General features: G+C 47.7%; 1 protein-coding gene across 2 annotated transcripts; it reads left to right on the plus strand.

The window, feature by feature from the left end:
* Positions 1 to 630: 630 nt before the first annotated feature.
* ACTR1B (actin related protein 1B) lies at positions 631 to 24,368 on the plus strand. 2 transcript variants are annotated; one of them, XR_014493125.1, is made up of 12 exons: positions 631 to 848; positions 7,780 to 7,844; positions 8,255 to 8,330; positions 8,742 to 8,867; positions 10,115 to 10,239; positions 13,834 to 14,050; positions 15,241 to 15,333; positions 15,824 to 15,998; positions 18,627 to 18,688; positions 21,340 to 21,380; positions 21,836 to 23,145; positions 23,244 to 24,368. XR_014493125.1 is itself a non-coding variant. In XM_083368210.1 (11 exons), exons 1-11 carry the CDS (start codon positions 801 to 803, stop codon positions 21,936 to 21,938), a joined length of 1,131 nt encoding a protein of 376 aa, XP_083224336.1. In that variant the 5' UTR covers positions 631 to 800; the 3' UTR covers positions 21,939 to 24,368. The 2 variants fall into 2 exon arrangements, 1 of the variants encoding a protein (XP_083224336.1); XM_083368210.1 differs by having other exon boundaries at positions 21,836 to 24,368.
* Positions 24,369 to 25,832: the final 1,464 nt, after the last annotated feature.

The following is a 25,832-nucleotide window of genomic DNA, read 5'->3' on the forward strand; positions in this document are numbered from 1 at the left end:
AAAAAAAAAGGGCAGAAATCTTCCATCAGTGCGACCGGCGAACGTCCCGGCTTTTACCCAAGCGGGTTCGGCCCACCTGCCTTCACTGGGGGCTCCCAGCTCACGTGCTGGTTGGGAGTGATGGGAACTGAAGTTGGAGAATAAACCCTGGGCCTTTGGCGGGCTTCCTTTCCTTCGCCTTATTACAGGGGTCTTCAAACTTGGCCCTTTTATGACTTGTGGACTTCAACTCCCAGAATTCCTCAGCCAGCAAAGCTGGCTGAGGAATTCTGGGAGTTGAAGTCCACAAGTCATAAAAGGGCCACGTTTGAAGACCCCTGCCTTATTAGGTATATTTTCCCTTTGCAATCTCTCTTTTTCCCGAGCCCGGATCCCGTTGCCGGGCCGATCAACCCGCTTCCTCCGCTTCGGGAAGCCCAAAGTCAAAATAGCGCGCTGTCCCTTTAAGAACAGACCATGACATCATTTTTCCCCGCCCCCCCCTCTCTCCCTCCTGCGGTCGCTTGGCTGAGCTTGACACGGAAGACCCGCCCTTCCGCAGCCCGGGAAGCCAATGGCGGGCGGACTCTCCCCCCGGAAAGCCCGAGCTGCCGCCGCCCGTTCGCGGATGTCACTCAGGGGCCGCCGACGCCGACTGGGCGGGATGCTGTCAATCTACCTTGCGCCCGCCTTTCCCCGTGGCGGAGGGGCGGCCGGGTTCGGGTACGCGGGCTTGGCTGGTGGTTCCCGGGCGGCAGAGCTCCAGCGGGTCAGGCGGGCGGTCCAGAGTCCTCGCTCGGCCAGGCCCAGCGGCCCCGGCCATGGAGTCCTACGATATCATCGCCAACCAGCCCGTGGTCATCGACAACGTAAGCCCGCAGCCCGCCCGAGCAGCCGAGGGGGAAAAGAGCCGCGCCCGGCAGGGCTGCAACAGCAGCAGCAGCGGCGGCGGATGAGGTGCCGGAGCTGGGTGGGGCCTTGGCCGTGGCCCAGGGAGGGCCGGCCCGATCCCTCCTGCCTCGGCTCTCTCCGTAGAATAAGGCAGCGTTTTCCAACCTTAGGAACTTGAAGATGCGTGGACTTCAACTCCCAGAATTCCCCAGCCAGCTATGCTGGCTGGGGAATTCTGGGAGTTGAAGTCCACGCATCTTCAAGTTCCTAAGGTTGGGAAACGCTGGAATAAGGGATGCCACGGCTTTCTGCTGGGTTTTTGCACCGAGTGGCCCTCGAGGCTGGGGCAACGTTGAGCCACGATGCAGGACCTTGACTTGCTTGCTTGGTTGGGGGTCCAGCGTGTCGTGTGAAAGCCGGTAACGGATGCGTGTTCAGAATCCCGGGATAAAAAAGAAGGCTCCTTGCTTCGTTGCCTGCAGGAGCCCAGCCGCTCTTAACGCCGCGCGATTACTCAGCGGAATCGGGCGGCGGATGCCTTTAATGTAAAATGGTTGGGGGCAATTAAGCTGACTTTGTAATAATGCCGCTTTGGGGTGTGTGTGTGAAAGCCCTAATAAGCAGGCATATACATAGAATGAAGGCCACTGCTAAGCTTGTAAGCTGCCCTGAGTCTTCGGAGAAGGGCGGGATATAAATGGAATTAAAATAAATTAAATAAAAATAGGTTGCGTTATTCACGACCGGGTCGGTTTCCAGCGGGGAGGAAACGGTGCGCCTGGATGGGAAAGGATGGGGTGGTTGCAGAGGCGGCGGATACTCGCCTGACATGGGGTGGCTCTAGGAAAGGCAGGGAGGTTATTATGGGGGGGGTTAAGGATATTGAGGAAGGTGGGTGGTCACCATTATCATCACTCTCCCACCCCAATGGGCATTTCCCTTCAAAACATGGGATAGATTGTTGCTTGGCAATGTTTATAAAACCATCCAGATCTGGAGAGAGTCTTTAAGTACCATCATTTGCTTTGCCTGGAGAGGATTTAGTCCAGCCTTTCATGGCAGCCAAGGAGAAGTGGCCTCCGATGCAGGGCCTCTTTCTTTGTCTTGATGGTGCCAAAGGCCTCCCTGCTTTTCCTGTACAGCCGGTTGCATGTTCTTGGGAAGCCCTGAGTATCTCCAGCCGAAGCCACCTTCCGGTTTTGCTGAGCCACAAAGATAATCCAGCAAACTGGGGCTGGAGGTATAGCATAAGAAAAGCAAGAGAGAGAGAGAGAGAGAGAGAGAGAGAGAGAGAGAAAGGCATCCGTGTTGATCATGGTTCCTACCGTTTTGTTCCATCCCTGCACTTTTTTTTTTTTTTGACAGCAATAGTTGCCCTGACCCAGTTGCTCTTCGGTGCTCCACCTGATAGGACTGTTTTCCCCTTGCTTAATTTCCTGGTGTTGAATGTATTCTTACTGTAGTGCCTGCTTAAATATTGCCGTGGCTTGTGTTAATGCCTCTTATTTTCTTGTGGATGCTTTTTTGCTCCTTTCCAGATGAGCCTCAATAAGTGATTTACATATAGAATAGAATACTTGGTTCGGCTAAGTGTGGTTAGACACACAAGAAATTTATCTCCTTGTGCATCTAAGCACACTTGACCAAATAAAGTGTGCTGTTCTACTCTATATGTAAATCACTGACTGAGCTTTGATTATGATTGTTGAAACATCCAAAATGTTAAGTTTATTAGCATACTCCATAACTTGTTGATACTATAGTGCAGGCATGTCAAACTCGCGATGTATTGCGACTTTTCGCCCATTGCCGGCAATAGGGAGGGTGGGGTTTTGTTGTGATACATCTGGCCGGCAATTTGACATGCCTGCTATAGTGGTTCTGCACCAGGAAGACCCTAGTTTCAATCCCTGCTATTAGTTAATGATAGGTGGGGAGGAAAGGAAGGGCCAATCTTTGTGTAACTACCTGACGGCCAGCATAATAATTTATAGCACTGTGAAGCATGGAAAATACAGGTAGTCCTTGATTTAAAAGAGTTCATTTAGTGACCGTTCAAAGTTACAACAGCACTGAAAGTGACTTATGACCATTTTTCACAGTTATGACCTTTGCAGCCTCCCCTCGTTCATGTGATCAGAATTCAGCTGCTTGGCAACTGATTCATATTTATGACACTTGCAGTGTCCCCAGGTCATGTGATCCCCTTTGGTGACCTTCTGACAAACAAAGTCAGTGGGGCAGTCAGATTCACCTGTGGCAAGAAATGTCGTAAAATGGGGGCAAAACTCACTTAACAAATCTCTCACTCAACATAAATTTTGGGCTCAATTGTAGTCGTAAGTAGAGGACTACCTGTAACTGGATTCTCTGGTTATTATATGTGTAAGGTAAGTTAGCATTAGCTCCTGTATTGTAGATGAGCACACTTAAGCTCATGAAGTGGATTGTTTAGAACAGGGGTCAGCAACCTGAAACAGTGAAAGAGCCACTCGGAACCGGTGCCCTCAAACAAGGAAAAACTGGGAGCCGCAAAAAATGTGTGCACATGCGCATACATGCATGCATGCACAGAACAGGGTTTGACTGAAGAATGGAGCCAAGGCAAGATATGCACCTACCCTGCATATTTGAATTGATTGGTTGAACTTTTTTAGTCCCACTTTTTTTTTTTGGACTGCACATGGCAGAGGACTGGGAGCTGCAGGAGATGGCTGAAAGAGCCGCATGCGGCTCCGGAGCCGCGGTTTGCAGACCTGTGGTTTAGAATATCTAGAAAGAGGTGCTTCTGTTTTTTCCTGATGCATAGCTCATTTGTTTAACCAATATATTATGCTGACAACTGGCCTAAAACATAAGTTAATACCATTGTTTAATATAATGTAACTTTAAAATAAGTCTTCCTGAACTTCGGATATGTTAGTGTTTCAGAATTCTAGCCAGTATGGCCAATGGACTCAGCTTATTTTGTTTTATAAGGGTCTATATCTCCAATGGAATTAACACAAATATGTGTGATACAAGTGGAATCTGAAAGATGACTTGGCATTTGAATAACTATGAAATTAAGATGTGTCCAGATTTGAAAGGAAAAGGATACTTATGTTAGACACCTCCTTAATTTAGATGCAAATTTTGTAGGATCCCTGAGTTGCAGATAATCGTGATGTATGATCTGCATGTGCTCTGAATGGCCTTTTCCATTTTATCAACTAATATCAAAATCTACATTATATTATAGTAAATATTGTATAACGAATGTTTAGCTGTCAGTACAGTATTGACAATGTTGGTAATACTATCAATGTTGAAGACTCTTAAGAATTAACAATGATATTAAGGACTGCATACTCTTACTATTGAGAGATGCACTTTTTTAAGAGTTCAGATTAACTCTTGGAACGTAGGAAGTGAAACAGCATTTAGAATTAAGGGCCCATCCTACCCTACTGTAATTGTAAAAATAGAACATAAGTTGAAACTCAAAATCTAGTACTTCCTAAGAGAGATTATCTGTCTTTATATTGTTTCCTGCAGTTATGTATGTTTGTCTGACTTTCAGTATATTTCCTAGAAGAGGCCTTAAATTAGGTCTGTTAGAGAGGTGAAGAGCTTCAGACTGAGTTATAGAAAGATGCTTGTTGTACAAGATGCGGTCCTTTTATACAGATGTTGACATACCTCATGGGCTCCAAAGCACCTTCTTTCAGTTGAATCTGAAGCCATCAACTCATAATATTCTTCATTTTGCCTCAGCCTAAGAAGAAGGCAGTGGCAAACCACTTCCAAAATGTTGCTGAAGAACTGCAGGCTTATTTCTATGTAATAATAATAGTTTAATTTCTATACCGCCCTTCTCCCAAAGGACTCAGGGCGGAAGTCTGCAGAAGTCAAGACCAGCTTGAAGGTATTATGTATATTAGAAACTGAAGTTTAATAAGAATATTCCTTGGCTGCGTCTTTGGTTCTAGGAAAGCTGGTGTAAGATGGTACTTTGTGAGTTCATAATAGCAGTAAAATTTGGACTAGAGATTTCCCGATTTCATAGTTCAGTTTCCGGCTGAAATTGTACGTCTGCTCATGGGTATGAGAGTGTGTGACCTGTTGAATTTAGTGCAGCTTGCTTCTAAGCATATGTGAATGTGATGTGGTTATTGTGCTGCAAGTGAAAGGACAAACTTGACATTCATCACATCAATTGGATATGTTGTGTTTTTATTGCCAGGTCTGGACTTTTCAAGTGGACTACAAACCAAATGGAAAATCCTATCTAACTTGCTAGAAGAGAACTCTGTAAAAATTCTCTGCCACAAGTATCCCTCTGAGGTTTCCAGAGGGGTTTCCCCCCCACCCCTGTAGACTATTATTAAATGTTATTCGTAGCTGTTAGGCATTTCTTCTCTCTAGGTTCTTCTCTGTGAATGCAAAGCAACTTTTCCCAATTCCAGAAGTTGGAAGTACAAAGTGTGGAGCTTTCTGTCCCTCATTCAGCATATGCCAGGCGGAGTGTTCAGGGTGGGGATGGTCCCAGAAATAACATTAGTTGGAGGAAAAGATGATTTGTGGTGTTTTTGTGCCTTCTGTTTTTATCCTTTGTTTTTCATTTTACACTTAACAATCCATTGTCACGTGAGTGTGCCTGCCTCCAAGCTCACTACTATTGGTTTGGTCTCTTTGAACTTTCAGCGTTCCTGGCATTTTCTGATTACTCCCTGTTTTGTACGTGTGAATAGACATCCGACAGTACAGTACACAGTATAGTGTTTTTCCATCTTTTTAAAGAATTTGAGATTAAATTGATTTTTATAAATAGAGTATTTATTTTTAAGAATTTATTTGAGGTCTGCCGCATAGGTGGGGGGGGGGGGGCAAACTATTTTCCAAAGCACCAGAAGCCAGAGAAAGAAGGAATGGATGGAAACTAATCAAGGACCGAAGCAACCTAGGAATTGAGGAAAAACTTCCTAACAGTGAGAACAATTAACCAGTGGAACAGAAGTTGCAGGTGCTCTATCACCTGAGGCTTTTAAGAAGAGACTGGACAGCTATTTGTCTGAAATGGTATAGACTCTCCGATTGAAGTCGAGTGTTGGACTAGATGACCTCCAAGGTCCCTTCCAACTCTGTTATTCTATGTTCTGTATGCTAGGAATTCAGGGAAGTAGCTGCATTTATGACTTGGCCAAGCTTGTTCCCTGTGGAATAGTATAAAACGTGGACTAGCCCCAGACAAATATCCCTTTTGCCACGCAGTGAGGGTCGAGAATAGCTTACTAGTCACGATACGTAAATATCACACAAAGGGTCATTGACTCACACCTTAATGGTGTGTTTATTAATGAATACTGTCACTTATAAAATGTGTCCCCCTTTTTTTGTCTTTGCTGCTTAGCACTTTTCTTTCTGGAGGCTTTCCATGCATGTTTGCTCTTGTTGCAAATTACAGTAAGAATATAAGAAATATATTGGATAAGATAGAAGTAATTTTACTTCTTGGGGCTAACTAATTAGACTTGACCCATCCCCCTCTCTCTAATTTTGTATAGTGGGGTAGTTCTGACAGGTGTGGCTACGAAAGAGACTTGCTTGTTCATGCTGCAAAGAAATAATTATCAACTGGCTGGAGAGATTTGGGGCAATTTCATAGCTGTTCCCAGAGGCCGATGGACAAGCCGTTGCCCCCATCAAAGGGGAGGTTTGCCCGCAGCTAAGTTGATCCCGTGATTCTCAGGCCTGTGTTGGATGATTAAATAATGGTGCTTCCTCTCGGGAGATCGAGGGCCCATTCCTACCTGCAGCAGAGGGCCGTTTTTGTTGCCAGCCCAGCAAAGCGATCGTAAGTGGATCTTACGACCGAAAGGTGGCTCATAGATTTTCATCCTTGACTTCCAGCACTCTGAATTCTCTTTTCTTTCAACGTGCTCTGGCTTCCGAGTTTGTTACTTGCGGTCATGATTTTGATCTTCTGGAGGAGTGAATCAGCAGTGAGTCAGTCTGATCTTTCCCAGCCAGCAAAAGGGTCTCACGCTTGCTTTGATGGGCATTTGAAGCTTGCTGGCAGTGATCCAGGCCAGTGTTTTTCCTGACTGATGGCAGGCTTCTGCGATCACGAGCAGCAGCGGACGGACTTCCCGCCCTGCTCTTACTCTCGCTTAATGTGGCACAGGTAGTCCTCGACTTACGACCACAAGCTGAGCCCCAGATTTCTGTTGCTGAGGGAAACGTATGTTTTAAGTGAATTTTGCCCCATTTTACCACCTTTCTTGCCGCAGCTGTTACGTGAATCACTGCAGTTCTTAAGTTAGTAACAGGGTTGTTCGGTGACTCTGGCTTCCCCATAGACTTTGCTTGTAAGAAGGTTGCAAAAGGGGATCACATGTCCCTGGGACACTGCGACCGTCGTAAGTACGAGTCTGAATTTTGATCACGTGACCACGAGGAGGCTGCAACAGTCGTAAGTGTGAAAAACAGCCTTAAGTCACTTTTTTCAGTGCCGTTATAATTTTGAACAGTCAGTAAGTGAACTGTTTTAAGTCGAGGACTAGCTGTATTGTTAAAGACTGAATTAAGAATTGGCCTGTGGTACATAGTAGGTCTTCTGCTACTACAGCTAACAAGGGATTATAGCTTTATAAAAGTTAGATCTGGAGGAAATAAATACACAGGGCTTAAACATCTCAACTGCTTTGTCTGAGACAGCAATGTGTCTCCCCTTGATCTCTGAGGCATATCTGATAAAAGCGGGAGACATTTAATCTGAAAAGTGATATCTACAAAAAGGGAAGGAAAATCTCAGTGCCAGTTTTATGCCAGTAGGCGACGTGTGGCAAACTTTGCTACTAAGTGTGTTTCGAACTAAGATGTCTTCTGCCTTGCTGTTGATGAGGGTTTTTTTTCTTCCCCATATAGGGTTCAGGAGTAGTTAAAGCTGGCTTTGCTGGAGATCAGATTCCGAAGTACTGCTTCCCAAACTAGTAAGTATTGCTCCAAAACTCCTTGCCTCATAAGCTGTTGGGTGGAGAAAGTTGGGAACAAGAGGGGCGTTGGGTGGGGTTAGGGTTGATGATCAATTGTAGAGGGTCACCCAGTAGAATAATACGTAAGAATTATCTTTGGAAACAGGGCAAAGAGACACAGCCAAGGGAACAGCCGGATAAAAGGCAGCAGAGCCCACAGTAGGAAGGTGGGCAGGTCAAGAGGCTCAGAAGGGACCTGTTTCCTGCGCTGTAAAAGAGATGTTGGGAAAATTGTACTTTCAGATTTGCAAGATTCCCTTAATGTAATCTTACAGTACAGTTGAATTACATCAACTATTTGTGTTTTCTGCCTGGTCTACCTTGTAAGATTGACCCATGTTGGTGGTAATCGCTCTCTTTCTTGCTAGTGTGGGCCGCCCGAAGCATGTCCGGGTTATGGCTGGAGCACTTGAAGGAGATCTCTTCATTGGACCGAAAGCAGAGGTAAAATCCCACCCACAGCACCTCTGGGATACCCCTCCGGTACCAAAGATGGTATAGTCCCAGAACCAGAGGGTTCCGGCTTCATTTGAACCCTGTTCCCGACCTGAAGTAGTAAATGACTTGATTTTTCTCCTTATTAATTAAGACTTTTCCTTACACCACAGAAAAAAAACACATATGGCTGGACAATGATTTATCCAACACTAATAGGCAAATAGGAGCATTTGTGTTTTAAACTGTGCCTTTTAGACAGGTTTGGTCTGCTTTGTAACCTTTGAACTTTCTGTGGTGTCTATGTAGACCAGGGGTTATGTATTTTGAACATTATCTGTTCTCCCCACCCAAGAGGATATATCTTCTGGCTGCTGGGTGCCATCCTCTGCAGCAGAATTCCTCCTCTGTCTCCTATAGGAACACCGAGGGTTGTTATCCATCCGGTACCCCATGGAGCATGGCATTGTCCGGGACTGGAACGACATGGAGAGAATCTGGCAGTATGTTTATTCCAAAGACCAGCTGCAGACATTTTCAGAAGAGGTAATATGGCAATACTGGTAGAGATTTGTAACCTGTGTTTGCTTATACATTTTAGTATTTTTAGAATTGGTGCTGTAGACCGGGTCTGTCCAGTCTTGGCAATTTTAATACTTGTGGACTTCAACTCCCAGAATTCCCCAGCCAGCATGCTGCTATATGCCTCGATACTTATCATTAGTGGTTTCGGGAGGCGCAAAGAGTACCTAACAAATTTTTCCCATCAGGAATACCGTGGTACCTTGGTACTCAACTGCTTTGAAACTCATCAAATTTGGTACTCAACCCATTTTGACATGAAAATTTTGTCCTGGTACTCATCATTTGTTTGGTACTCAATGCCCAAGCTAAAACTTGTCAATGTTGGCTGCCTTGTGACTCACTGCACCATTCCTTATGGGGAAAATTTGCTTGGTACTCATCGTTTTTGGTACTCATTGTGCTTCCCGGAACCAATTAATAATTGGTACCAAGGTACCACTGTAATGTAGTGTGTCACAAGGCAGCTGACTCTAACAAGTTCTTGCTTGTGCATTGAGTACCAAACAAACGATGAGTGCTGGGACAAAATTTCGACATCAAAATGTGTTGAGTACCAAACAAACGATGAGTGCTGGGACAAAATTTTGACATCAAAATGTGTTGAGTACCAAACAAACGATGAGTGCTGGGACAAAATTTTGACATCAAAATTTGTTGAGTACCAAACAAACGATGAGTGCTGGGACAAAATTTCGACATCAGAATGCGTTGAGTACCAAATTTGATGAGTTTCAAAGCAGTTGAGTACCAAGTACTCTACCACTGTGTATAGCAGGGGAAAGGGAGTTGGAACCTTAAAGATCTTCTGGTAGTTTCCTAACCAGTAGGGGTGGAAAACCACATTTGTGGTAAAGGGAAGGGTTCCAGAGTTTTCTAGATCCTGCTGTAAGTCTGTTTTGTCTGTGGGTAGTTCTGATGCCAGAGGAGCCCTTTGCTCTAGATTTGGTTCTGATAAATATACATGTTCCTGAAGAACTTAGTGTTGTGAAAAACATAGTTTAATAGAAAGCTCCTTAAGATCCAGTGCTCTGTATCACATCATATCCTTAGAAAAATAAATAGAATTAGCTTGGCAGTCAATTGCCTTGGCTTCTAATTGGATTGGGGCACTTTTCAGGGCCTGGATGGGGTGACTGAGATGAAAAGGTGCTTGTAAAAACGTTCAGTCGGTTTCGTGACTTGATGTAGAGCCTCTGTTTTCCTTCCAGCATCCTGTTCTCTTGACAGAAGCCCCTCTAAATCCTAGCAAAAACCGGGAAAAAGCAGCAGAGGTTTTCTTTGAGACTTTCAACGTTCCTGCTCTCTTCATCTCCATGCAAGCTGTCCTCAGTCTGTGAGTGTCTGTGGAGATTCTCAGTCCTCCGGGTCACAGTTGTCTCAAAGGTGTTCAAAAGGCGACTGGACTTTCTTGGTCCAGTTTTGCTTGAAAACATTTCACTTCTCATCCAGGAAGCTTCTTGGATGAGAAGCAAAACACTTCCAAGGAAAACACCCGAGAAAGTCCAGTTGCCTTTGGGTTCTCGGTCCGTAAGTTTCCAATTGCTGGAAGCGGAGGTTGGCTGGATCTCAGCTTCAGTTACGGTTGACTTTGTATGTTCTCTTGAAAAGAATTTCAACGACAGAGCTCTTGGAAAAGGCCCATGTCTTGGTAGGAAATTAAATTTCATTAGATGTCAGCGCCACCCAGAAAAATCGCGGTGTTGCAAACGGTGAAAATACAGAATGAAGAACAAAAAGCAAAATACAGGTAGTCCTTGGGTTATGACTCGCTGTTCAGTGACCAAAGTTATGACGGCACTGAACCAGGGGGATTTAAAAATGGGCCTTGAACTTGCAGCCGTTGCGGCAGCCCCATAGCCACGTGATCACAATTGGCAATTGGATCGCAGCTCCTACACTTGTAGCATCCCGTGGTCACTTTATATGTGGTCTTCAAGGGCAGCCCCATGTAGAGCACATTTCATTAATCAAGCTGGGAGGTGAGCAGGCCATCAGTGTCTCTTTGAAAGGCCTCCCAATCCAGGAAAGTGGCTACATGAAGCTTGGGCAGAAGAAGTCCAAACAGACCCCGCTAGATTGCGCACCATCCTTGAATGGGGAATGTGCAGATTGACTCGTGGTTAAAAAGGGAAGAGCCCTGGAATCAGATGACCCTAATATTTATAACCATTCGGTAGGATTGAGCTGGAGATGGTCCCTTCCCACGTAGGTCCACAAAGCCTTCAGGCACAGGGACAGGACTTTTGACTGTCTCACGTGGCCAGCCTGAGGTCAGCTGATGGTGACAATGACTGACAAAACCGTAATGCGAACTAGTGGATGATCTCAGCCAACACTTTTATGTAAATGTTGAAGAGGAGGAGGAACAGCTAGGAACATTCAGCCTCCTGCAAAGGAGAGGTCTATAGAATGCCCTCTCCCCCGCTGGAACCGGTCCCACAGGAAGGAAGGGGACCACTGTAAGATGGCGCCCACAATTCCCAATCTGTCTGCTCTTTAAGATAGATCAAAGTAGTTACACATTCTTCATTTTCTTATTCTGGAAGTTGCCTCCTCCCCATTCCTGTCCTTCAAGGCCTTCTAGTCAAGATACTGCGGAATCCTCCCCGGTTCCCTGAAATTGCAGTCTGGTATGTTCTTAAGGAAAGGTTGAGGATGGGATGATAGTTATCCAAGGTGATTAAGGCCGATGACGGCCTCTTGGCATGGGTACATACCACCCTCTCCTCCAAAGTGAAAGACACCACCTCCTTCCTCACAGAGGCTGAGACCAGACCAACGTGGTGTTATGACCCAGGTGGTCAACGCAAGGCAGGCCTCTAAAGAGTTCTTTGTTTCTCTTAAACAGGGGTCTTCAAACTTGGCCCTTTTATGACTTGTGTAATTCTGGGACTTGAATTCCACAAGTCATAAAAGGGCCAGGTTTGAAGACCCCTGCTCTTAAATAAAGTTCCAGCCAACCGGTAAGGCTCTACCCTCAACGCTACCGTGAAGGTTTGAACAACAGCCCTTATCTAGTACAAAGAAAGCCCACAGAGTAGGAGCACCCTCCCAGGGCAAGGTCCAGGGTTCCGAGTCTCACCCACCAGGCAGGGTCCAGGCACAAGACCAGGGCAGTCCTCAGGTCCCAGAAAGGAAGCAGTTCCCAAGGCCCCAGGGAAGCAAAGGCCAGATGTAGCCACCAGAGAAGGGCCAGGTCCAAAACAAAACGTGAACCGCAATCTTCAAAGCGAGGCAAAAGCCGGGGGAGTGTTAAGCCAAAGCAAACTATTGTTCCTGGCAAAGACTTAACTCCCCAGGGCTTTTCCTTAAGTTACTCCCCTCCAGGTGTTCTTTATGAGGAGGGGTGGGGTGACCTCCTCCTCCAGAGTAGCCTTGTAGCCCGTCTCTGGGCTTGCCTCCCCTCCGCTGTCCGTGCCCTTGGATGGAGTGGAGCAGGCAGCTGCTCCTCATCAGAGGAAATTGGCTGCCTATCAGCGCCACTGCCGGGCAGCAGCCGATCCTCCCCTGTGTCTGCAAGCAGGCAGCTCTCCGTCTGGCCGACCAGCTCCCCCAATGCCTGAGGGGCCCAGGACAGCATCATCCTCAGCCCCTCGTCCTTCTCTGTCAGGTGGTCCAACTCTTCCTCCTCCTCCTCCGAACCAGCCTCTGAAGAGCCATGACACATGAACCCAATTATAGGTCACCTGCCTCCACTATCTAAGAGGGACCTTGGTCCAGCAAACAATGGAGCACAGCGCAGGAGATCGCCAGTTCCAACTCAGCTCACACACAGAGCCCTCGGCTCCTTGGCAAATCCTGTCAAACTGGAGTCCAGCTTAAGGGTGGATCTGAATGACTTTTATCTGCCAGATAGCCAGGATATTCCTCACAGCAGCCCTGCAGAGGGTCCTGTGGCCTGTCCCTTCCCAGTAGGGACCAGGTGATGGCTAGGGCTGCTGAACAGCAGACAAAATAGGAGTGGAGAAATACTAGTATTTTACACCCCATGATGTAATCCCTAGAGACTCTTACTGGTGTTTGGTCAAACTGGCTCCAGATCCCCCTCCAGTGGTGCTCCAGGTGTTTCTTCTGGCATTTCGTCTCCCAAAGTTCCTCAGTAACTCAAGGTGCGCCCTGAGATGGCTGTACGGGGAGAGGCAATGTAGAGCCAATACAGGTGGTCCTCAACGTACAAGAGTTCATTTAGTGACTATTCAAAGTTACAGTGACCGTTGCAGCATCCCCTGTCGTGGTCATGCGATCCAAATCCAGACGTTTGGTAACTGACTCACACTTAACGACGGTTGCAGCGTCCCAAGGTCATGCGATCCCCTTTTGCGACTTTCTGACAAGCCAAAGTCAATGGGGGAGCCAGATTCACTTAACAACCCTGTTACCAACTTATCAACTGCAGTGATTCACTTAACAACCGTGGCAAGAAAGGTCATAAAACTCACTGAACAAATGTCTCCCTTACCGTGTTTCCCAGAAAATTAAGACCCAACCAGAAAATAAACCCTAGCATGATTTTTCAGGACACTCGTAATAAGCCCCAGTTAAGATTTGACAGCCAGACAAACGTATTTCCCTGAAGATAAAACCTAACCGGAAAATGAGTCCTAATGCATCTTTTGGAGCAAAAATTTCGGGGAAACACGGTAACAACAGAAATGTTGGGTTCAATTAGTTGAGGGCTACTCGTATGGTCCAAGACTCCAGCCCCAGTAGAATGAGAACTCTGGCTGAGAAATAGGAGAAATAATAAAACTAGAAAACACAAGTCCCATTTTTTAAAAAAAACAACCACTGCAAGCGCCTTGTTTTAGGAATTGTCTGACGATGTGAAGGAATAACAGATGGTGAATGAAACTAAGTCAGGCTAAGTTCCTTACTTAGCCTAATGGACTCCCTCCCTCCCTCCCCATCTCCCTCTGCTTTTTCCCAGTTATGCCACGGGTCGTACCACAGGCGTCGTGCTAGATGCTGGGGATGGTGTGACGCACGCGGTGCCCATCTACGAGGGCTTTGCCATGCCTCACTCAATTATGCGGGTTGACATTGCCGGGCGGGACGTCTCCCGTTACCTGCGCTTGCTGTTACGGAAAGAGGGCTATGACTTCCACACCTCGGCCGAGTTTGAAGTGGTCAAGACAATAAAGGAGGTAAGGTCCAGGGAGGCGGGCGATATATATGTGGGCTGTGGGGGGCTCTTTGCCCTGTTTGCAGTTGGGACGGACTCCCTGGTGTGCTGACAAATGTAGTGTTGAGCATCTCACCGAGACAGAACAGTTGGGAAGCTTAAAGCTGGAGATGGCGTTAAACTGGCGACGGTGGTTTTCATCTTGTCTTGGAAGCTGCTGCCGAGCGGGCGGCTTCTCTGAGGTGTCCGTCAGGCACTGAAGAAGGCAGAAGCTGTTTCCCTGTTTCAAAGCTGCTGCCTTCGGCCTGCAGAAAGCCTGCAACGGAAGCTTCAAAGAACCTCGTAGTCTGTGAAGTGGCTGCTTTGGTACCCCATGCCAAGAGGAACGCAAGCAGCCTTGTTGCTTTGAGCTGGGCTTCTCCAGCGTCTGGTGTCCTTGAACTAAGATAAAATACATACAAAGCACAACCGAGATCGTCAGAGCTGCACAGCTTGAAAAGGAACGTGCAGATGAACCCCAGCAGACCTGGGAAAGACTTTGAGGTAGTTCAAGGTCTTGCCTGGTGCTGTGGTCGAGTTATGGAGGAGGGGCTTAGCTGACCTCCCACCCCACCAGGAGGACCTACAAGGAGGTCTCTTCTCTACCTGGTGGCTTCCAGGACCAGTTCAGGTGCTTGTTGTGATTCAGGGTCAGCCTGTGGGTTCGGCAGTTAGGTCGGACGATTCAGAGGAGGGGGGTGTTGAAGAGCTTGCTGAGGGGGTTAAAGATCTTGCTGATGAGAGCCCTTGGCCAGGCCCCTCCCACCTGGTCACCACAGAGACCCATCTGTGTGAGCCTGATAGCGTGGATGAAGATGACCCACAGCTGGCCCTGTTCAAGGACGCCCGACGCAGGAGGCAGTCAATCAGGAGTAAACAGAGGAAGGCAATGGGGCACCTCGGAAGGAGGCAGAGAGAAGCCACACCCTGAACTGTATAAAAGGGGAATGCGTGGGAGGGCTGGTTTGCTGAAGGCAACCGCTTGACTAGTTCCTGTTTCATAGCTCCTGTTTCATGGTTGGTGTCTTGTTTTGCTATGTTTTATCTTAATAAATTTGCCAGGCTTAATTCCAGCCTCTTGCCGTTTGTAAAGGGGTTGTCCCTGCCTTTTCTGCAGGGCCGGTAGCAGGCTGGTACAGAACAGTGCTCCACATATTTCCTTCCTCCCTACAGAGAGCTTGCTACCTGTCCAACAACCCGCAGAAGGATGAAGCCCTAGAGACAGAGAAGGTGCAGTACACACTGCCTGACGGAAGCACTTTAGATGTAAGTTCCTGAACTAAACGACCTGTCTCGCTCCTGGGATGGGCAGTCAGGGCCCTGAAACTTCCTGTCTCGGTTTGCAAGAGAGAAGCACTGTCACGATTTTCAGAAAAAGCTTTTTGAGTTCTTAAGCTATGCATCAGAGTCTGGTTAATTCAGCTATATTTGGTGAGTTGTATAAGGAAGGGTTAGAGCCTAATGCTGGGAAAGGTCGAGGGCAATAGAAGAAGGGGACAACAGAGAGTGAGGGGGCTGGATGGAGTCACTGAAGCAGTAGGCGTGAGCTTAAAGGGACTCCAGAAGATGGTAGAGGACAGGAAGGCCTGGAGGAACGTGGTCCATGGGGTCGTGATGGGTCGGACACGACTTCGCAACTAACAACCACAACATAAGGAAGGGGCAGGAGTGGGGAGAGGAACCTTTGTCCGGCTTATGAATGTTGTAACCAAACGGCCCTGCCGTAGCAGAGGTGACCTTGTGGCTTTTGGGACAGGTTGGTCCATCTCGATTCCGAGCTCCCGAGCTGCTTTTCCAGCCAGACCTAATAGGAGATGAAAGTGAAGGGATCCACGAAGTGCTGGTATTCGCGATCCAGAAATCTGACATGGACCTGAGGCGGACGCTGTTTGGCAACATTGTCCTGTCTGGAGGATCCACGCTCTTTAAAGGTATTTGGTTGATCTAGAGGAGGTAGGTTCAGCTTGTAACAAATAATAGATAATGGAACAGCAGAGTTGGATGGGGCCTTGGAGGTCTTCTAGTCCAACCCCCTGCTCATGCAGGAGGGCCTATACCAGGGGTAGGCAACCTTGGCTTTTTTATGACTCGTGGACTTCAATAGCCAGAATTCCTGCACCAGCCATGCTGACTCAAGAATTCTGGGAGTTGAAGTCCACGAGTCATAAAAGAGCCAAGGTTGCCTACCCCTGGCCTATACCATTCCAGGTGAATGGCTGTCCAATATCTTAAAAGCCTCCAGGGGTGGAGCACCCATAATGTCTGGACAAAGGAGTTTAGTTCTGCATTCCCAAAAATTGGTTGGAAGGAGATGTGCAGTTTTCATTTCTTTCCCAGACAAGGTATAGGTCCAAGAGAGCAGAAATATGGAAGGAGTATCTAAATATTGGGATGGCAATGCCTCTGGGAATCCTAGAGCAGGAAGCTCATGTTTTGAGGGAATAGAAATTGAAATGGAAAGGAGAGGGAGATCAATTCAATTAGAACGAGAAAAGTGGGGCTTATGGCACAGGCGGGATTTTCTACTAGAATGTTACTAGAGGATTGACTGTTGACGGTGGGAGATTTTGGCATTCTAAGCAGAGACAGCTTTTGGCATCACTTCGCTTTTCCGCTCATTTCAGAAAGTGGGAAAATGGAGAGGCATGTTTGCCAAAAAGAACCAACTTCCTGTTTATTAACTAGATCTCACTGAAATCTGCGTTTCTCAAAACATCCCTCATCAACGGATGTCAGTTTTATTTTATTCATAAAGTGGCCGTTGCTTTTCTGGATCGCACATTCTAAGTGATAATAAACACAATATGTAAATGAGAGAGAACGTGAGTGAGTGTGAATATCTGGTTATCCAAACTGACATACATGCTGCATAAGTCAAGTTTTTAAAAAATGAAGGCGCTACTAATACAGGTAGTCTTTGAGATATGACCATTCATTCAGTGACTTCGAAGATACGACAGTGCTGAACAAAGGGACTTACTAACTGGTCCTGAAAAGTTCTGGCTGTTGCAATGCCCCCACAGTCATGGGAGCAAAATTTGGGCACCCGGCAACCAGCTCACGCTTACGACGGTTGCAATGTTTTGCGGTCACATGACTGCCATTTGCCATCTTGCCTGCCAGCTCTCCCCACAAGCAAAGTCAGGAGGGGCGGGGGGTGCTGGCCATGAAGGGTGCAAGTCATTTGGGAAAGCCTTTGTACAGCCCTGGGGTGTGTGTTTGTGTGCGTGTGCGTGTGTGCGGTGGCCTAGCGGTTAAGATGCAGAGCTTGTTGACCGGAAGGTTGGCAGTTCGAGACCCCAGCCCTGCATGACAGGGTGAGTTCCTGTCAGTTGCTCCAGCTCCTGCCCACCTAGCAGTTCGAAAGCGAGCAAATGCTGTGAGTAGATCAATAGGCACCACTTTGATGGAAAAGTCACCATGTTCTGTGCGTCTCAGTGTATAGTCATGCCAGCCACATGACCGCGGAAGCGTCTTCGGACAAGGCTGTCCCCCTCAGCCGAGGAACGGAGGTGAGCACCTAGAGTTGGGGAAGGGGATACTTTTTCCCACCACCTACAAACTTTCTTTGCTCGCACGTCAGATGCCCCCCTTTGCTGCCACCCCCCCCATCAGCAGCCTCCATCTTGGGCCTCCCTGTGCCCATCTTCCTCAGCTTCTCTGCAGTCACACGCGTGCATATGCGTGTACCCTGTGTCCTCTTTCCACAACCTTTGTGCAACTGCACTGTGTACTAAATCCACAGGAAGACCCACCAGCGCCCTTCTCCTGGGTCTCCCTACCATTGCGCGTGCCCTATCCCCCCCCCTTTCCCCAGCCTTCCTGAGTCCCAAAGGTGTTTGGAAAAAATCCCTTTGGGATAATCATGACCTGGATGATTAAGAATCTCTATAGATACTCAGCTTTCCTGAGCTCGCGCTGCCTCTCAGCACCCCCGTCCCAAATTTGGGCACAGCCTGCAGCCTCCCAGGGCCTCTTTCCTCTCCCCCCACGGCACCCTGCCCTCCTTATTTGGGGCTCCTCCTGCTTCCCTCTTAACAGCTGGCACACCTTTGGGTTAAGCATGACCACCAGAATTGCCTGGATTGCCGTTGCTAAGTGATGCGGTTGCGCTTTCCGACCGCGTAGCTTAGGGAACAGCAATCCCAGTCCCAACTGCTGCCCTAACTCAAGGACTAGCTGTAGGAAAAAAAGCTGCCTGAATTTAAGAGTATCGTTAGAAAGTAAGCCATAAAGCAGAATAGTAAAGCGTGGTATTTACTAATTGCTTATTTATTTATTTATTTATTTAAAAATGTTGTTTAAACACACCTGCCAGATACATCTGAGAAGGGCATTCTGTAAATGGGAAGTAAAATGCCCTCTTCAAAATTGCCGCTTTTTTTAAAGTGTGTGTGTGTGTGTGTGTGTGTGTGACTACAGCTGGGTGCCAGTTTTCGGGAATTCCACCCAGCAGGGTCAGAGGCCATTGCTTTAATGACCTGAGCAGCTCCTCATCTGGGGGGGGGTTCTATTCTGGCGCTTTAAGAGGGTGTTAACTTGCCTCTCAAACTCCTAAGGTTTTGGGGACCGACTGCTCAACGAAGTGAAGAAACTTGCTCCAAAGGATGTCAAGATCAAGGTAAATCGATGGGAAAATGTTGTATTCCAGCTCTAATTCCATTCACGTGGGTAAACTCACCTTTTTTAAAATAATAATAATCCCAGTTTCCAATGAAAGATGAATGTTAAAGTCCCTGTGACTATGAAAGTCTTTGTTTTTTTAATGTGACAGTTTTAATGTGACTACTCCCCTCCTTCCCTCCCTCCCTCTTCAATTATTTATCTAAAAAGTATGCCTGAATATGCTTTCTATTTACTGGCTGGCAAGGACAGTTCCCGGAGTGGATCCACCTTGAGAAAATACTTGCTCTAGATTTCCTGTAGTATTTTGGGAAATCTCAGTGGAAGAACCATTATTTTATTTTATTATTTTATTTTATTTATTTTATTTTATTATTTCATTTTATTATTTCATTTTATTTTATTTTATTTTATTTTATATTATATTAGTTAGTTATTTTGTTATTTTTCCATTCATTAATAGGTTTATATAGCCGCAGTGACCACAGATTAAAATCTACCCTTTATAAATGCCTGCCCCCCGCTTTATACCATTCTACTGAAGAGCCATTCTGGGCCAGGAGCTTCACAATTTTGCAACTACAGGCAGTCCTCGACTTACAGCGGTTCATTTGATGACCATTACAGCGGCACTGAAAAATGTCCCTTAGGACCATTTTTCACACTTACGGCCGTTGAAGCATCCCCATGGTGACGTGATCAAAGTTCGGACGCTTGGCAACTGACTCGTATTTATGACAGTCGCAGAGTCCCAGGTTCACGTGATCCCCTTTTACAACTTTCTGACAAGCAAAGTCATTGGGGAAGCCAGATCCACTTAACAACCGTGTTACTAACTTAGCGACTCCAGTAGTTCACTTAACAACTTGGCAAGAAAGGTCGTAAAATGGGGCTACACTCACTTGACTGTTGTCTTACTTAGGAACAGAAATTTTGGGCTCACTTATGGTCCTAGGTCGAGGATTACCTTTATTGTACAGAATCAAATAACATGTCAATAACGTTTACAGCTAGTCCTTGACTTATGATCACGGTTCTGTCCCAGCCTATGTGAGTCCTTGTTATGCTCACAAGGAGAAACCCCATGCAGGAACCCCAAGAAAAAAACAACCCCTTTTATTCTCACAGACCTGAGTCAGTGTCCAAGACAACAAACACAGTCCACAGAAACTCGAACCTCAACACGAACAGTTGCCTTTGGCAACCAGCACCTCCCACACCTTCCCTTTTATAATTCTGCCAAGGCGTGGCTTCCTAATGCCATCTCTTTTGCCTTTGGAGCCGCCCCATTGCAGTCCTCTGTCCTGCTCGCTTCTCTTGCCGGCGCTTTCGTGCATCCTGGATTTCTCCCAACTGTTCTTCATCACTGTCCAACTCAGGGTCCCTGCACAGCTGTGTCTCAGCCTGAGCGTGAGTAGAGGGGCCAGGTTCCTCATCTAACTGTAAGTCTCGGAGTTCCTCAGAGCCTTCCTCTGATTCTGATGTCACTCCAGGCCCCTCCTCCTCCTCCTCCTCTTTCTCCTCTGATTCCTCAGACTCAGCTGCCGGATCTGCTGGCTGGCGAGGAATCACAACAAATCACAATGGAGCCCAAAATTTCCATTGCTAAGCAAGACAGTTGTTAAGTGAACTTTGCCCCATTTTACGACCTTTCTTGCCGCCCTTGTTAAGCGAATCACTGCAGTTGTTAAGTTAGTAACACGGTTGTTAAGTGAATCTGGCTTCCCCATTGACTTGGCTTGTCAGAAGGTCGCAAAAGGGGATCCACGTAACCTGGGGACACGGCAAACCGTCCTAAGTCCATGCCAGTTGCCAAGCAGCCAAATTTTGTTCGCGTGACCACGGGGAGGCTGCAATGCTGGTAAATGTGAAGAATAGCCCTAGCTCGTAGTTGTTTTTTAGTGCCGTTGTAACTTCGAACAGTCACTAAATGGAACTGCTGCAAGTTGAAGACCACCTGCGTTCCTTTTTTGCCTAGAGGAGGGCGCAGACTCCAAAATGCAACCTTGGGTCTGTGAGCTTTGCAGGGAGAGGAGCTTTCAGGGGTTGCCCTGGCCAGGGGGCCTCCTTGCAGTGGGGAGTGTGTGGTAGCCGGCTTGCAGGATCCAGTCTGGGTCCTTCGGTGGAGGGTTAATCTTCCGAGTTTCCGGACTCTTGCTGGAGCCCATCCTCAGGGGAACGTCTCCCTGCTGTGCTTTGGGCAACCTTGGCTCTTTTATGACTCGTGGACTTCAACTCCCAGAATTCCTGAGCCAGCCATGCTGAGGGGAAAGGGAGAGGTTTCCAAGCTGAGCCATGCTGGCTCAGGTATTCTGGGAGTTGAAGTCCACGAGTCATGAGGGGGCCATGGTTCCCCCATGCTGGCTCAGGAATTCTGGGAGTTGAAGTCCACGAGTCATGAGGGGGCCATAGTTCCCCCATGCTGGCTCAGGAATTCTGGGAGTTGAAGTCCACGAGTCATAAAAAGCCAAGGTTGCCTACCCCTGGCCTATTCTGTGCATCATGTTTATGTGGTGCCTGGTTGGGTGTGGCTTCCTATTGGTTGACTGGCACGTTGATGTAAGTTGGCTTGTTTGGGAGGACTGTTGTGTATAGCCGAAGGTGGCCTCTGGGCTTGGTCTGAGCGTCCTTCTGTGTTCTTCTTTCCAGATTTCTGCTCCTCAGGAGAGGTTGTACTCAACGTGGATTGGGTAAGAGTGTTCCCCTTCCTCAGCCTGGGGGGGGGGGGGGTTTCCACCAGAAGCCCCAGTGTAGCCATTTTTATAATATCTCGGCTTTCCTGAGCAAGAATGCGGTTTATTTGTTTTCAGTTTACTGTTCTTTGCAAATTCAGCCACTGGGCTTAATTACTCTGCAAACCATGTTCAGGTCCAGTTTGCGAATCCAGTGCTCTACTAGATCAGCAGCTCCCAACCTTTTCTACACCCCGCAACTGCCAACTCCCCTGCAAAGTAGGACATTTCAAGCCAGACTCCTCTGAGGGTGGCTCTGGGGGGCTCTAAGTTCTAAGTGTGAAAGCCCGTCATAAGTCACGTTTTTCCAGTGCCATTGTAACTTCAAATGGTCACTAAATGCATGATTGCAAGTCGAGGGCTACCTCTATCATTTTACCAAGGCAATGATTCTCCTCTGTCTGCTCCCCCAGGGGCTCCATTCTGGCCTCGCTGGACACGTTCAAGAAGATGTGGGTCTCCAAGAAGGAATACGAGGAGGACGGCTCGAGGGCCATTCATCGAAAGACGTTCTAGGGCAGGGCGGGGGTGGCAGCAGCAGGAAGCAGCAGCTGGGGTCGTGTCTCTTCTCTCGTCATCCTTTCTTGTCCAGGGCTGCTCCTTCCTTCCTTCCTTCCTTAATTCCTTCCTTCCTTTCCCTAATTCCCTCCCTTCCTTCCCTAATTCCCTCCCTCCCTTCTTCCTTCCTTCCTTCCTTCCTTTCCTAATTCCCTCCCTCCCTCCCTCCTTCCTTCCTCCCTCCCTCCCTTCGTTTCCCTAATTCCCTCCCTCCCTCCCTCCCTCCCTTCCTTTCCTTCCTTCCTTCCTTCCTTCCTTCCTTCCTTCCTTCCTTCCTTCCTTCCTTCCTTCCTTCCTTCCTTCCCTAATTTCCTTCCTTCCCTCCCTCCCTTCCCTAATTCCCTCCCTCCTTTCTTGTCCCCCCACTTCCCTCTCTTAGTACCCCTGAATGCATGTTGCTAGCATGCCCCTCCCTAGGAGGAGGTGTTGCTCTCGAGGCCTTGTTTGGGGGTGGTGGGGGTAGGGGTTGAAGCTCCTTCCCACCTGCAGCCCTCTTGCTTTGCCCCAGTGCTTGCCTTGGGCTGCAAGCAAGGAGGAAGGCCGCCCTCTGGGCAAGAAGTTATCCTGGCCTCCATCTTCCTAGACATCCACACACTCGGTGCCTCTCTGGGGGAACCAGGAACGTTCATGCCTCCTGTAAAAAAAAAAAAGTCAGAAAGTTGTTAGGGAAGATGGCATCTTAGAGCTGCTGCCCTGCTCGCCACCTCTTGCCACCTTTTATCTCTGGGGAAGACAGGGAGATCAAAGCTTCTTCAGCCTGCCCGCAAAAGTGCTCCGGTCCCCTCGTCACCCGGAGGAGCAACCAGGGGGTCTCGGAGAGCAGGGCGTTGGGGGCCTCAACCGAAGCCCCGCTTCTCCCCTTTTGGAGGCCCTTCCCCCAGCCCAGCCCCCATCCTGACGTCAAGGCCTGGGAGACTCACGAAGAGGCAGGTCCAGAGGGGTGTCTGAACGTCTCTCGGGGAACAGGGCGAGGGTAAGAGCCACGTCTTTCTCCTCTCGGGAGTTTGGCGTCAGCTCCGGGGATGGCATAAGCCACGTTGGAAGGGCCAAGCCAGAGAGGAGGTAGGCAGCTGCTTAGCATCATCCCGGTCGCTTCTTCTCTCCCTGTTCTTCCGAAGGGGTTCCAAGTAGCGGGAAAGAATATGGAAAACCAAATCTCAGTCTGGTTAGGCCAGGGGTAGGCAGCCTTGGCTCTTTGATGACTCAGCTGTGCTGGCTCAGGAATTCTGGGAGTTGAAGTCCACGAGTCATCAAAGAGCCAAGGTTGCCTACCCCTGGGTTAGGCTAAACAGGAGATGGGAAAGGGCTGCTCTGGAGAGCTATGTAGGCTGCGGGAGCTGAACCATCCCGGCCTGGAGTCCTTGGTGGTCTCTCCTGAGCTAGAATGGAGGGTGACTGCTGCGAGAGGAGGGGGGAGCTTAACAAGCATGGTGCAGGGCCTGGAACATTTTAAGGTTGACCTAAGAAATAGACAAACCTATCCCGAGCCCACTCTACATGATAGTGTTGGCGTTTTTTTCCACGTCTGGTTTGGCTCTTGATACCTTGATGTGCTCTCTCCCCCCCCCCAAAAAAATCCATTGCAAATGGCCGTATCTCTTTGGGGGAGCGGTTCGCCTTCATCTGTATGAAAGCTGCCAGCTCTGTATCCAATCCCTGCCTCTTAGGCCAGCTTTCCCAAATGGATGGGGCACCCTCCAGCCGTCCGGATTTCAATTCAGAGAATCCCCCCCCCCCAAGGCTTCGTGGCCGAACAGCCTAAGAGTTGCTTCCCAGGCTTTGCAGGACAAACCCTGTCTCTCTCCCCCCCCAATCAGCTCTGCGCGGTGCCCCCCCCCCCTTGCTTACTGCCTTTCTGGGGTTTGGGATAGCGTTGGCTCAAAGAGTCCAGAATTCAAATGGTTTTACTAAAAGCTATCCCAGTTGAAAGCCTGTCTGGTTTTGCTAGCTGGGGGGAGCGGGGGGGGGGCGAGGGGGTGAAGGGCAGGTTTCCAATAATTTATCCAAACTGCCCAGCAACTAAGAGGACAAGCTTTCCTCTTGACTTCAGCTGTGTTGCAGATCATGGTCTTAGCCTCGGGCTGGAAAAAAAAGCATTCAGCGTTTTTAATGTGTACGCCAATGGATTTATTTAAAAGAAGAAGAAAAACTGTTCCCTTCAAATGTGTACGTACGTCGGCTTCTCCATGTTACCCATCGACAGTAACTAAAACCAGACGGAGGCAGAAGTGCCCTCTTCTTCCCATTCTCCGCTCCCTTCCCCCCCCCCCCCCGTCCTTTCCCCGTGACACACCTTTCTGGGCTGCAATGTACAATAATTTAACACAGTTGCCTGTATTTTTATTTTGTAAATTCATTATACTAATAATTATAAATTAACTGCCAGTGGCTTGGCGTGCGTCTGAGGCTGCTCTGTTAACTGTGGGGAAAAGGTGTGATCCTGATTGTAACGCTAGTTGGAAGCACTGCCTTTTCAGATGCTGGGATTAGACCCTTCGGCACTCAGTGGTCCACGGGGTATGTTAGAACGCCTTAAATTTTTCAGGAATTTGGGCGGCGCTTCTTCCAGGAAGCGCTGCGTTGCACAGGTTGGGTTTAGGAAGCTCTTACGTTGCACTTTTCAAAACATAAAAGTCTATTCCATATTGCTAGGCTTACCAAACCACGATTTTGCCATGTGAAGAGTTGATGCAAATCACAAAATGAGATAGGGAGTGTTAGCTGTTGGATTAAATGATTCTCCCAAGGATTTTGTGGTGCTTTCCTGGTCCTGCAGATCAGTGAACACAAAAGAGATTGAATTTTAAATCTGTCTCCGTCCTCATTCCCGTAGTGGCTCTCCAGGACCTGCCAGACACTAGGTCATTCTCACTGCTATCCTCTTTCTCGGTTGACCACGGTCAGCTCAGGTGTAGTCATTTCAAAAATATGTGTGAAGTTAGACAGCGTTTCTCAACCTTGGCCACTTTAAGACAGGTGTACTTCAACTCCCAGAATTCCCCAGCCAGCCATGCATGGTCAGCTGGGAAATTTTAGAATAAATTAAAAGTCCACTTGCCTTAAAATCAAAGTGGACCGTGGTCTCCTATGTGACACCTGATTGCAGGATATCAAATAACAGATTTAAATTTAAGAAAAACCGATGTCATCTGTCAGGGATGCTGGAATTTGGACTCTTACCCTGACGAGATTGGATGTTTGATGGCTTAAAGCAGGGGTCTTCAAACTTGGCCCTTTTATTGACTTGTGGACTTCAACTCCCAGAATTCCTCAGCCAGCAACGTTTGAAGACCCCTGGCTTAAAGAGCCCTTCCGGGTTCAAAGGGTGGTCCCAATATACTAATTGCACTTTTCTTCTTGGTTATTCTGCCCTTACTAGTAAATAACCATATCCTGTTTGGTTGGAAGTTCCTTTTGGAAAGGAAGTAAAAATATATGTTGTCTTAAAGGTTTTGTGATAGTCTGGCATCAGGTAAGCTGTGTCTGGAATTCATGTGACAGTGGAATATTTCGCCAGCAATATGATAACCAGTATGAGAAAGTGGTTTAGTTAGGGCTGGATATATAGCAAATACAAAGCACGTTTGTGTGACCATCTAAGACTCCCATTTACCAGGGGGGAAAGGCAAATATATCAATAAATACATCTCAAAGCAACTATTTCAGTTTATTAGTAGATGTGCTTTTTTGAAATGCAGTTATGGATAACGATGGTTAGTGAATCTCCATACTAAGGGAGGACAGTAAGACTGAATTAAATGCTAGAGAAAAAAGTAATGGCTGAGGATTGATTGGCCCCTAGCAGAATGATGCTTTTCTCAATATGACAAAGAAAATGTTGCACACTCACAC

Source organism: Vipera ursinii, assembly GCF_947247035.1.
Source record: "Vipera ursinii genome assembly, chromosome: 8".
NCBI lineage: Eukaryota > Metazoa > Chordata > Lepidosauria > Squamata > Viperidae > Vipera > Vipera ursinii.

Excerpts from the sequence above, each read along its gene's own strand:
- ACTR1B (XM_083368210.1), top strand. The coding sequence starts at position 801 with ATGGAGTCCTACGATATCATCGCCAACCAGCCCGTGGTCATCGACAAC. Across the intron at positions 8,331-8,741 it reads TCATTGGACCGAAAGCAGAG|GAACACCGAGGGTTGTTATC; the intron begins GTAAAATCCCAC and ends TGTCTCCTATAG. Across the intron at positions 10,240-13,833 it reads ATGCAAGCTGTCCTCAGTCT|TTATGCCACGGGTCGTACCA; the intron begins GTGAGTGTCTGT and ends GCTTTTTCCCAG.